Source organism: Scyliorhinus torazame, chromosome 8 (genome assembly GCF_047496885.1).
Source record: "Scyliorhinus torazame isolate Kashiwa2021f chromosome 8, sScyTor2.1, whole genome shotgun sequence".
NCBI lineage: Eukaryota > Metazoa > Chordata > Chondrichthyes > Carcharhiniformes > Scyliorhinidae > Scyliorhinus > Scyliorhinus torazame.
In genome coordinates, this window is record NC_092714.1 from 126,729,438 (window position 1) to 126,742,615 (window position 13,178).

The following is a 13,178-nucleotide window of genomic DNA, read 5'->3' on the forward strand; positions in this document are numbered from 1 at the left end:
ACACTATCCAGGACAAAGCAGCCCGCTTGATTGCTCCCCCTTCCACAAACATTCACTTTCCACCGCCGATGAACAGTGGCAGGCGTGTGTACCATCTACAAGATGCACGGCAGAAGCTCACCAAGGTTCCTTAGGCGGCACCTTCCAAACCCACGGCCGCCATCACCTCGAAGGACAAGAACAGTAGATAGCCGGGAACACCACCATCTGGAAGTTTCTCTCCAAGTCACTCACCGTATTGACTTGGAAATATATCGGTGTTTCTTCACTGTCGCTGGGTCATAATCCTGGAACTCCCTCCCTAACAGCATAGTGGGTGTACCCAGACCTCAGGGACTGAAGCAGTCCAAGACTGCAGCCCACCAACACTTTCGCAACGCCACCTAGGGATGGGCAATAAATGCTGGCCTAACCAGCGGCGCCCACATCCCATACATGATTTTTAAAAATATAGCAATCAAGAGTAGCATTCAGTCTTCCAAGCCTCTGCTTGGGTGCCAACAACCGTTTCTCTGGAGCCATTGGGAAAGTCTTGATGGTTCTGGGGGAAAAAAAATGCAGGTAGATCAGCACCTCATAAAGAAAGAGAGATTAACATTTTCACTACCAACAGATATTTTTTAAAAAAATATGTTTATTAAGAATTTTTCAACAAAATTTTCAACCATACAAACCCCCCCGTAACAAAAAGAAAAGAAAAGTTGCATAGCAAGACATAAACATATCAAATCGACATAATACAGAACTTTGTACAGTGGATTCCTCCCGCACATATCGACTTTCCCAAACGTTTATGTATTTTCTTGCTCAAGTGCCCCTAGGAAAAAACCCCTTCCCCGTCCACCCTTCTTCCCCACCCCCCCCGAAAGAGATATCAACCGCCCCCCCCCCCCCCCCCCCCCCCCCCCGGGTTGCTGCTGCTGCTGACCGAACTTCATCTAACGCTCCGCGAGATAGTCTAGGAACGGTTGCCACCGCCTGGAGAACCCCTGCGCAGACCCTCTCAAGGCAAACTTTATCCTCTCCAACTTGATAAACCCTGCCATGTCATTTATCCAGGCTTCCACACTGGGGGGCTTCACATCTTTCCACACTAACAAGATCCTCCGCCGGGCTACCAGGGACGCAAAGGCCAGAATGCCGGCCTCTTTCACCTCCTGCACACCCGGTTCGTCCGCCACTCCAAATAGTGCTAGCCCCCAACTTGGCTTGACCTGGACTTTCACCACCTTAGATATAGTTCTCGCAACACCCCTCCAGAACCCATCCAGTACCGGGCATGACCAGAACATATGGGCGTGGTTCGCCGGGCTTCCTGAGCACCTCCCACATCTGTCCTCCACCCCAAAGAGCCTACTCAGCCTCGTCCCTGTCATATGCGCTCTGTGAATCACCTTAAACTGTATCAGGCTAAGCCTGGCACATGAGGAAGAGGAATTAACCCTACTTAGGGCATCAGCCCACCGACCCTCTTCAATCTCCTCCCCCAACTCCTCCTCGCATTTGCCCTTCAGCTCCTCGACCAAAGCCTCCCCCTCTTTCATCGCCTGGTATATCGCCGACACCTTGCCCTCTCCGACCCATACACCCGAAATCACCCTGCCTTGAATCCCCTGTGCCGGGAGCAATGGGAATTCCCTCACCTGTCGCCTCACAAACGCCCTCACTTGCATGTACCTGAAAGCGTTTCCCGGGGGTAGCCCAAACTTCTCCTCCAGCGCCCCTAGGCTCGCAAACGTCCCATCAATGAACAGGTCCCCCATTCTTCTAATCCCTGCCCGATGCCAGCTCTGAAATCTCCCGTCCAGCCTTCCTGGGACAAACCGATGGTTACCCCTGATCGGGGACCACACCGAGGCTCCCATCGCACCCCTGTGTCGTCTCCACTGGCCCCAGATCTTTAGCGTTGCTGCCACCACCGGACTCGTGGTGTACCTTGTCGGCGAGAGCAGCAGCGGTGCCGTCACAAGCGCCCCCAGGCTCGTTCCTTTGCAGGACGCCATCTCCAACCTCTTCCATGCCGCCCCATCTCCCTCCATCACCCACTTACGGATCATCGCCACATTGGCTGCCCAGTAGTAGCCCCCAGATTCGGCAACGCCAGCCCTACTATCTCTATCTCTACTACGCTCCAGAAACCCCCTCCTTACCCTCGGGGTCTTATTCGCCCACACAAAACCCATAATGCTCCTGCCTACCCTCTTAAAAAAGGCCTTGGTGATCACAATTGGAAGGCACTGGAACACAAAAAGAAACCTCGGGAGGACCACCATTTTAATCGTCTGCACACTGCCCGCTAGCGGGCAACATGGCCCATCGTTTGAAGTCCTCCTCCATCTGCTCCACCAGCCTCGTCAAATTAAGTTTATGCAGGGCCCCCCAACTCCTACCTATTTGTATCCCCAAGTACCGAAAGCTCCTTTCCGCCCTCCTCAACGGTAGATCGTCTATCCCTCTTCCCTGGTCCCCTGGATGCACCACGAAGAGCTCACTTTTCCCTACATTGAGCTTATAGCCCGTAAAGTCCCCAAACTCCCTTAGAATTTGTATGACCTCCACCATCCCCTCCACTGGATCCGCCACATACAGCAACAGGTCGTCTGCGTACAGCGACACTCGATGTTCCCCTCCCCCTCGAACCACCTCCCTCCATTTCCTGGACTCCCTTAATGCCATGGCCAAAGGTTCTATTGCTAATGCAAATAACAGGGGGGACAGGGGGCACCCCTGCCTCGTCCCTCGATACAGCCGAAAATACTCCGACCTCCGCCGATTCGTAACCACACTCCACCGGGGCTCTATATAGGAGCTTAACCCAGCTAATAAACCCTCCCCCGAACCCAAACCTCCGCAACACTTCCCAGAGATACTCCCACTCTACTCGGTCAAAGGCCTTCTCCGCATCCATAGCTGCCACTATCTCCACCTCTCCCTCCACCGATGGCATCATTATCACATTTAGGAGCCTCCGCCATTGGTGTTTAGCTGCCTGCCCTTTACAAATCCCGTCTGGTCCTCGTGAATCACCCCCGGGACACAGTCCTCGATCCTCGTAGCCAGCACTTTTGCCAGCAACTTAGCATCCACGTTGAGGAGCGAGATCGACCTGTACGACCCACATTGCAGTGGGTCCTTATCCCGCTTCAAGATCAAAGAGATCATCGCCTCAGACATTGTTGGGGGCAGGGTCCCCCCCTCCCTAGCCTCATTGAAAGTCCTCACCAGCAACGGGGCTAACAGGTCTACGTACTTCCTATAGAACTCAACCGGAAACCCATCCGGTCCCGGGGCCTTCCCTGCCTGCATGCTCCCCAGTCCTTTAACCAGCTTCTCCAAGCTAATTGGCGCCCCCAAACCAGCCACCTCCTGCTCCTCCACCCTCGGGAACCTCAGTTGGTCCAAGAATCGTCGCATCCCCTCTTCCCCCGCTGGGGGCTGGGATCTGTACAGCTCCTCATAGAAGGCCTTGAATGCCTCATTTACTTTCACCGCACTCCGCACTGTAGTTCCCCTTCCATCCTTGACTCCACCTATGTCCCTCGCTGCCATCCTATCTCCCTCACTGCCATCCTCTTACGGAGCTGGTGTGCCAGCATCCGGCTCGCCTTCTCCCCATACTCATACGTCGCCCCCTGTGCTTTCCTCTACTGTGCCTCTGCCTTCCCTGTGGTCAACAGGTCAAACTCCGTCTGGAGATTTCGCCTCTCCCTGAGTAGTCCCTCTTCAGGGGCCTCTGCATATCTCCTGTCCACTCTTAAAATCTCCCCCACTAACCTCTCCCTTTCCCTGCCCTCTCTCTTCTCCCTTTGAGCCCTGATGGAGATTAACTCTCCCCTGACCACCGCCTTCAGCGCCTCCCATACTACCCCCACCTGCACCTCTCCGTTGTCGTTGGCCCCCAAATACCTTTCAATGCACCACCGCACCCTCCCGCACACCTCCTCACCTGCCAGCAGTCCCACATCCAACCGCCACAACGGGCGTTGGTCCCTTAGCACAGAGCTAAATCGCTGGCTTTGAAAGCAGACCAAGGCAGACCAGCAGCATGGTTCAATTCCCGTAACAGCCTCCCCGAACAGGCGCCGGAATGTGGCGACTAGGGGCTTTTCACAGTAACTTCATTGAAGCCTACTTGTGACAATAAGCGATTTTCATTTCATTTCATTCCATTTCTCCCAACTCCAGTTCCACCCAGTGTGGGGCGTGGTCTGAAATGGCTATGGCCGAATACTCCGTTCCCTCCACTTTCGGAATCAGCGCCCTGCCCAGAACTAAAAAATCTATCCGGGAGTAGGCTTTGTGCACGTGGGAGAAAAAAGAAAATTCTCTGGCCAGAGGCCTGGCAAATCTCCACGGATCCACTCCCCCCATCTGGTCCATAAACCCCCTAAGCACCTTGGCCGCAGCTGGCCTCTTTCCGGTCCTAGATCTGGAGCGATCCAGTGCTGGGTCCAACACGGTGTTGAAATCCCCACCCATTATCAAACTTCCTACCTCCAGGTCCGGAATGCGCCCCAACATACGCTTCATGAATCCAGCATCGTCCCAGTTTGGGGCGTATACATTTACCAATACCACCCACGTCCCCTGCAACCTACCGCTCACCATCACGTATCGACCTCCATTGTCCGCAACTATGTTCTTGGCCTCAAACGACACCCGCTTCCCCACCAGTATTGCCACCCCTCTATTCTTCGCATCCAGCCCCGAATGGAATACCTATCCTACCCATCCCTTTCTCAGCCTAACCTGGTCTGCCACCTTCAGCTGTGTCTCCTGAAGCATGACCACGTCTGCCTTCAGTCCCTTTAAGTGCGCGAACACTTGGGCCCTCTTGCCCATTTAGGCCCCTCACATTCCACGATATCAGCCGGATTGGGCCCCCCCCCCCCCCCCCCCCCCCCCCCCCCCCCCCCCCCGCTGACTAGGCATCTCCTATTTTAGGCCAGTCCCGTGCCCGTGCCTCCCGCACCCTCCAGTCCCCCAGACAGGGAACCCCCGCCCCGACCACCTCTTCCGTTTTCAGTTCCCCCTTGGCCAATGCAGCAGCAACCCTATTCCCCCCCCCCCCCCCCCCCCCCCCCAGCTAGATCCAGATCTAGCTCTTTTGCTCCTCCCATAATACTTCCGTAAGTCAGCTGACCCCGGCTTCTCCCACCTTCCCATTGACCACCCCCCCCCCCCCCCCGTGTGGAAATCCCCCCTCATCCTTGCGCTCCTCCATCACCTTCTCTCCCCCCCCCCCCCACTCCGCCCTTCCCTATCGCGGGAAAAAGCCCGCGCTTTCCTGAGCCAGCCCCGCCCCCTGTGGTGCAGCTCCTGTTGCGGCCTTATCCCAATTCCCCCATCCCCGGGTCTCACCTCCCTCCAGCACCGGCGCCCACATTCCCCAGTCTCCCCATCAAATCTCTTCTCCCATCCCCATCCATCGTCCCACCCGTGAAACATTCTTTACACATATTTACAACCCTGGATACAGTTGACACCTCCCCCACACCCACAGACCCTCAGGTTGAGTCCAATTTTTCCGTTTGGATAAAGGTCCAAGCCTCTTCTGGCGTTTCAAAATAGGGGTGTCGATCCTGAAATGTGACCCACAGTCGCGCTGGCTGCAGCATTCCGAATCTCACCCTCTTCCTATGCAGCACCGCCTTGGCCCGATTGAAACCAGCTCTCCTCTTTGCCACCTCCGCGCTCCAGTCCTGGTAGACACGGATCACCGCATTCTCCCATCTACTGCTCCGCTCTTTCTTGGCCCATCTCAGGACACACCCTCTGTCCGCGAAACGATGGAACCTCACCACTATCGCCCTCGGCGGCTTGCCGGCCTTGGGTCTCCTCGCCAGGACCCGGTGAGCCCCTTCTAGCTCCAGGGGACTCGGAGAGGCCTCCGCGCCCATCAGCGAATGGAGCATCGTGCTCACATACGCCCCGGCATCGCCCCCCTCCACCCCTTCAGGGAGACCCAGAATCCAGACATTCTTCCTCCTCAACCTGTTCTCCAGGCACTCGAATCTTTCGGCCCACCTCTTGTGCAGCGCCTCGTGCACCTCCATCTTCACCGCCAGGCCCAAGATCTCGTCCTCGTTCTCGGTGCTTTTGTCCCTCACCTCTCGGAGCTCTACCTACTGGGCCTTCTGGGTCTCCTTCAGCCCCTCGATCGCCATCAGCATTGGCGCCAGCACCTCCTTTTTGAGCTCCTCCACGCAGCGCCTGAGAAACTCCTGCTGATCCGGCCCCCATGCTGCTCGATCTCTGCCATCTTGTTTTTCCCCCTCGTTTCTGCCGCTGCTCCAAAGCCACTTTTTCCCCCGCTCCACTTCTGGTCCCCTCCATACACGACGGAAGGGGGACCTTGCTCTCACCTTCCCACACGGGAATCGGTCAAAAAAATGTCCGTTGGGGCTCCTCTGGAGAGCCCAAATGTCCGTTCTAGCGAGAGCCGCCGAAATGTGCGGCTTAGCTCCGCATCGCCGCAACCGGAAGTCCTACCAACATTTTTTTAATGAGGTTTTGCATCTAAATATTAACCAAGCTTTCTGTTGCAGATGCGGACTGATCTTCTGTGCATTTTCTGCTTGCACATTTCGAATTCGAAACTTTGCTTTTGGTTTCTTCATACTACCAGTTCTGATTTAATTGAAAAACTGGGTGATCTGATTTTAACCGGTAGCTAAGGCCAGTAGCAAAATATTATCCTTGTTCTGTTGTGCCGGCTTTGCCACATGGATTACTTATGGCAAAAAAATGCAATCTGTACAAAGAAAGATAAATTTAGGAGAGACAGCTCTTGACGTACAAAGCTGTGGAGTTAAAACTAAGAAGCAACTTTAACTCAAAATGTTGGGAGGGATTTTCCACACTCCCCCGCGGAGTGTTTCTTGGTGCCGGGAGGCAGCCTGCGTTGGCCGGCAGCGGGATCTTCTGGTCCCGCCGCTGCCAATGGGATTTGCCACTAAATCCAGTCCCCGCCGCCGGGAAACCTGCTGCGAGGATTTGCCGTTGGCAGGTCTGGAAGATCCCGCTGTCGAGAACGACTGGAAAATCCCCCAGTTATTTTTTCCCCCCCGATTTTAAAAAAGAATGCACTTTACCGTCATTGTTGCTGTAATAGTCTCTGTTTTGTGACATGCATGCTGTTTTTGACTCATTTTTACTATCGGTGTAGGTTATATATTCTACCATCCGAAGACTGGACAAAAAAACAGAAGTGATTCAGAGGCAAGTGTCTGATTTACGGCAAGGGAGAACAAAATTTTTTGCTAAGCAAGTAAGCTTCCCTTTATATTATTTGTACTAGCATCCTGTTGTAATCCTCTGCTGTTGTGAAACTGATGCAGTTGTTTACTTTGTGTTCATTAACTGCATCAAATTTGAGCCTCCATGCACTGCTGCCCCTGCTGACAATGGGCCCGAATTAACCATTCATTTAACTGAATTGGTTACCCGTCAACCAATCTACACACCCGACCCTTCCATTCTCAACCCTTTGTGGGGGTGAAAGATTCTGCCCTTGGAACCAGCCTATGTAATCATGCTAGACTCCATTGTGCAATGCAGAGATCAAAAGCAGACCTTCCTGCGTTTATCAATCTATAAGTCTGTGGAAGAATCATGTACAAGCTATTGTTTGTTGATGATGCGGTTGCTTCTTGGAACCTGAAGGGTGGCCCCTTGCTTTAAAAGAGATTTTTTAAAAAACATCTTGTGCTGTTTTGTTAAACAGACTGGATCCACTTGTTTTGATTCTTTGTACCCTCTGCCTATTCAGCATTCAAAGCAAGCAATGCTACTCAAGATCTACTGCTCCTTGATGCTTCTTGCACAATCCTAGTGCATCATGCAAAATAAGTATTAAGCTATAGCTTAAAAGAGCTGACCTGGTATAATAGTCATAGATTGTTGGCTAATAGTCCACAAAGCAAAATAGGGGTAATTTTGTGAATCAGGAGGGGAGCCTCATAGGCCAGGAGGCACATATCCAAAACTCGGATACATACTCACCCAATTTTACAGATGCCGTATTGCTAATGCATTATACTTGTGATATGTTGTTACCCTTTATTGTGAACCTGTGATGCTGCAGTCTGTAACCTGGAGTCTTTGGAGCATGCCCAAGGGGCTGAATTGTCAAATCCTATTCCTGTGTTCAGTTGAAGGTGCACAGTTGCATATTTTAGTTCAAATTAGAAGTCTTTTGCACATTGTGCATTTAATGTTACGCTATCATCGAACCTGGTACAGGTGGCCCAGTAAGAGAAGGAAAAGATTGTTTCAGGCGTCAGATTCTGCACAGATTCTGTCAGATCCCACTGCTATGCAACGTAGCTGGTCGACTGCACCAGGCACAGATATCTGGGATGCACAGATATCTGGGATTCACAGATGAGAGATAGGCAATGGTATTGAGCTTTAGCAGGGAGACAGTGACAGAACTGTATCATCCCTTTTAAGAAAACCTCCAGACAACATTTAACACCTGTATAGCACTGGCTGCAGTTATCAATGTCGCCAGTTCAAATCTATTAGAAGTTCCACATTCTGACCAAGTTATTCTGAATTCCTGATTGGATTTACTTGTGACTATCATATATCTATGACCCCTAGTTTTAGGTTCCCACAGTGGGAATATCTTCTCTACATCTATGTACCCTATGAAACCCCTTCAGAATTTTAATTATTATGTCGTCCCTCAGTCTTTTCCAGACTGTTCAATCTTTCTAGAGAATTCTACCTCTAGTGACATTTGACAATTGATTTAATGTGTCTATTTTTGCTGCAGAGGCAGGTCTTGGCATCTCTTTCCAATGGCTATAACCAGAAATTGAAAAGAAAAATGGGACTGAAGTCTGCTGTGAAGGCAAGAAAGAAGAGAATCGACTGTTCCAGTCTGACTGACCAGAGTGAGTCAAGTGACTGTAATGAACCAATAATAATTCAGGTTGAAGATGACATGACCGATGCAATTGTTGATGAGAAACAAAATGTTTTGACATCCTTTCATTCCGCGGAACACACCCTTGAGAACCTGGTGCCAGCAACTAGCTCAACTGGTCTAGTGCCACAAGACTCAGTCCGAAACCCAGAGTTTCAGCATCCTTGTCAGAAGCCACACTCCATGCCAGCTTCATATAAAATGAGCAAGCCACATGGCAGCTATGGTCAACGGTCAGTGCTCCAGCAGCTAGAAATAAAAGAAACTTCTCAGACAGAAGAAAATACTTGCCAGAACATCACGTTAGCACTGGATTGTATCAACCACGTGGAGACTTTGAAGCAGGATCCAGCGCCACAACATTCAATCTTTGACCTTTCAAAGAATAGCTTTGGTAAGTAGGTACTGTTGTTAGATGGCCAGTGACTTGATTTTATACCAAGAATGAAAAGACCTTATCATGGCGAGATTGCCCATGCTACCAGAGCAAATTTGGGATTTCAATTGACTTTACCCAGAGAGACCTCATTACATTTCTCGGCCTTGGTCAGTGAGAGGATTTATTGCTCTGATGTACTGCACCATTCAGTTGATAAATAGGGTTAGACCCAAGTTCATAATGTAACGCGAAGAACAGTTTTGTTTGTGCAGATCATGTTAGGTTAGACTAACTTAGTTTACTTCTTTTTTTTAACCCTGACTCAACTATTTTTTTAGCATGCCGGAGACACTTGTTCTGTCAGTGTTCTTCCTGTATTACTTTCCTGTTGAATGATGTGACGGGGTTGGTGCACTTCCTCCCCCACTTAAATATCTTGAATCGGTAGTGTATTTCTTTGATGCAGACACTCTTTGGTTGTTCAGTACAGGAAAAGGATGAGGTGACTTTGGTCATCAGCAGGTACTTCTCAGCTCTAATGCACTATTGTATCAGCAGTTAAGTACTGTTAGAGATCCATGATATGTTTAAAAAAAAGATAAACATAGGGACAGGATAACAATAGAGAAGATAAAATAGAAAGAAATGAATGGAATGTGTAATGATCCCCAGAGTGACTGATAACTTAAAAAGAAAGGTATGTATTTCCCAGGGACCGACAGAGAGCATCACACAGCAAAATATTTCACGTTTCAGGACTTTAACACATTGGCCTGGATTTGTATGGAATGGTGGAGACTCCCGGGCTTATCCAAAATGGCGCTGGTAACCTGGATCCAGAAGTTTGCCACCATTTCCGACAGATCCTACTTTTGCTGGTAAGGGAAATGGAGGCGGGATGTGATTCACATATGGGATAAACCCGAATCCAGCAAGGTCATTTGAACTCTGTGCTGAGTTAAATCAGACCCCATCCTCGCTGGAGTGCGAACCTCATCCCACAGTGTGTGGAATTACAAATTTTTAGAGTAGACTAAATGTTCATAAAGGGCGGTTAAGGTCTGTGGAACTATCAAGTTGTCGAGTTGTTTAAATCCCCTGGGCCCATGTGTCCCAAAAATGTTCTCTGTGTGCTTGCAGTTTCAATAGATGTTCGTTGACATAACCTTACATACTGTCAATATAGCATTATTATTATTTGACTGCTTCCACAACCTAGAACCTGTCATTATTCCAGGTGGGGTGGGTGGGTGGGTGGAGTTGCATGTGTGGAATACAGTCAGGCTCACCAACCCTGGAAGCTGAGCGTAGGCGGGCACCAGGGCGGGCAAGAACCAAGGCAAACTGGTTGTAATGCCCGCATTGATTCTTTAGCAATTTTATCCCAGTTGTTTTAAAAGTTGTTGGTCCCTCTAACCCTTATCCTCACGCCCTCTTGCCTCCACACTGACCCCTCATGGTCAAGAAGGACTTGGGCAGGCTAGGAGACTGGGCAAAGAAGTGGCAGAATACAATGTGGAAAAGTGTGAGGTTATGCACTTTAGTAGGAAGAATGGAGACACAAACTATTATCTAAATGGGAAAAGGCGTAGGAAATCAGAAGTACAAAGGGACCTAGGAGTCCTAGTTCAAGATTCTCTTAAGGTTAATGTGCAGGCAGTTAGGAAGGCAAATGCAATGTTAGCATTCATGTCGAGAGGGCTATAATACAAGAGCAGGGATGTACTTCTGAGGCTGTATAAGGCTCTGGTCAGACACTATTTGGAGTATTGGGCCCCGTATCTAAGGAAGGATGTGCTGGCATTGGAAAGGGTCCAGAGGAGGTTCACGAGAATGATCCTTGGAATGAAGAGCTTGTCGTATGAGGACCGGTTGAGGACTCTGGGTCTGTACTCTGAGTAGGGATGAAAGGGTAGACGTATGAGGAGAAATTAAACAATTTGGGCTTATACTCGCTGGAGTTTAGAAGGATGAGAGGGGATCTAATCGAGGTGTATAAAATACTAAATGGGATTGATGAAGTAAACGTAGACCAAATGTTCCCCCTTATGGGTCAATCTAGGACGAGAGGTCACCGATATAGATTGAAAGGTGATAGATTTAAAACTGAGATGAGGAGGAACTACTTCCGCAGAGTGTGGTGAATTTGTGGAACTCACTGCCCCATAGTGCAATGGAGTCCAAATCATTAAATGGTTTCAAGAAAGAGATAGATATATTACTGGTTTAAAAAAAAACAGGTTAAAGGGATATGGAGAACAGGTGGGGAGGTGGATTTGAGACCAGGAAGAGATCAGCCATGATTTGATTGAATGACTGAGCAGGCTCGAAGGGCTGATTTGCCTCTGTCTGCTACTAATTCCTATGTTCCTAAAGGTGAATTTGAGCGCAGTATGGAGCCCATTAAGACATGATGGAAATTATTGCATATTACTGTGGATTTAAACATAGTAAACATGGCCACTTCCAACTAGGGGCAGGGAAACTCGCAAAGCCTGGCGGGTAAAATGGACAAGCCAAGAGTCAGGCAGGCTCAGAGCCTGAAATGCACATTCGTAAGCAAGAAGTCCAGACGGTATCGAAACTCCATCCAATTAGCATTTTAATGGGGCCGATTAGCATTTGATGGCCCACCTTCCCCAAAACAAAGGATTGGTACTCAAGCAACCGGGACAGTCCCAGACATTTTGGCACCACCCCCTGTTCAAGGGAAATGCAAACAACGGGGTCAGCGACCGCTTGGAACACGCCCAACCATCCAGATCCCCACCCACTTATTGGCTAAGGAATCGAACGGAGTGATCAGGGATCACCCAATTAGTAAGGCTCAAATCGAAGGACCGCCCAAAAGAGCGTGAAAACCCCCCGAGTATAAGAAGAGTTTGCCATATGTTCGCTCTCTCTTGGCCTTGGTACCCCGGTCACGGCCATCGCCAATTGCAGCAATACCAGAAGTGAGTCTAAGTTCAATGCCCGCTACCAGACGGATGAGCCCAGCTGAGCAGCAGTTCATAGATTTCATAGAATTTACAGTGTAGAAGGAGGCCATTCGGCCCATCGATGCTGCACCGGCTCTTTGAAAGAGCACCCTACCCAAGCCCACATCCCCACCCTATCCCCATAACCCACTAACCCCACCCAACACAGGGCAATTTTGGATACTAAGGGCAATTTAGCATGGCCTATCTACCTAACCTGCACATCTTTGGACATGTGGGAGGAAACCGGAGCACCCGGAGGAAACCCACGCACACATGGGGAGAACGTGCAGACTCCGCACAGACAGTGAACCAAGCCGGGAATCAAACCTGGGACCCTGGAGCTGTGAAACAATTGAGCTAACCACCATGCTACCATGCTGCAGTTACTCCTTCGAACCTGAGAGATCCAGAATTGAACAGCGGCCACTGTTTCTCTGACCTAAGCCGGGTCCCCAAAGTTAAGTACAGGTTGTCTTAGCTGATAGGTGTAGTTAACTAGTAGTGTTTATGTTGCATGACTAATTATGTGTAAATAAAGTACCCTTGACCTTGAACTAACTAACTGGTGTTTGGCTCTTTGATCAATAGCTGGTTGAAACTTGTGGTGGTATCATTCGATACTTGGCAACTCTAAGCATCAAGACGTAGATAACATAGAAAGAAAGGCAAACTCACTGGTTGCCATAATTGGAACAGAGCCACAGAAAAGACAGAGTAAAAGAAAAGGCCACAGAAGCAAACCAAAAATCTTGAAACTATTTCGGGCAGCATGGTAGCATTGTGGATAGCACAATTGCTTCACAGCTCCAGGGTCCCAGGTTCGATTCCGGCTTGGGTCACTGTCTGTGCGGAGTCTGCACATCCTCCCCGTGTGTGCGTGGGT

At 50.0% G+C, this 13,178-nt stretch overlaps 1 protein-coding gene across 2 annotated transcripts in view; it reads left to right on the forward strand.

Annotated features, from left to right (window-relative positions):
- Positions 1-13,178, forward strand: part of LOC140428100 (BEN domain-containing protein 2-like) — a 249,390-nt gene that overhangs the window by 113,582 nt on the left and 122,630 nt on the right. Inside the window, exons 6-7 of one of the 2 annotated variants that reach the window (XM_072514160.1) lie at positions 7,169-7,270; positions 8,783-9,329. In XM_072514160.1, the coding sequence (XP_072370261.1) occupies positions 7,169-7,270; positions 8,783-9,329 (649 nt within the window). The remainder of the gene's footprint in view (positions 1-7,168; positions 7,271-8,782; positions 9,330-13,178) is intronic. The other variant, XM_072514161.1, reaches the window with a different exon arrangement.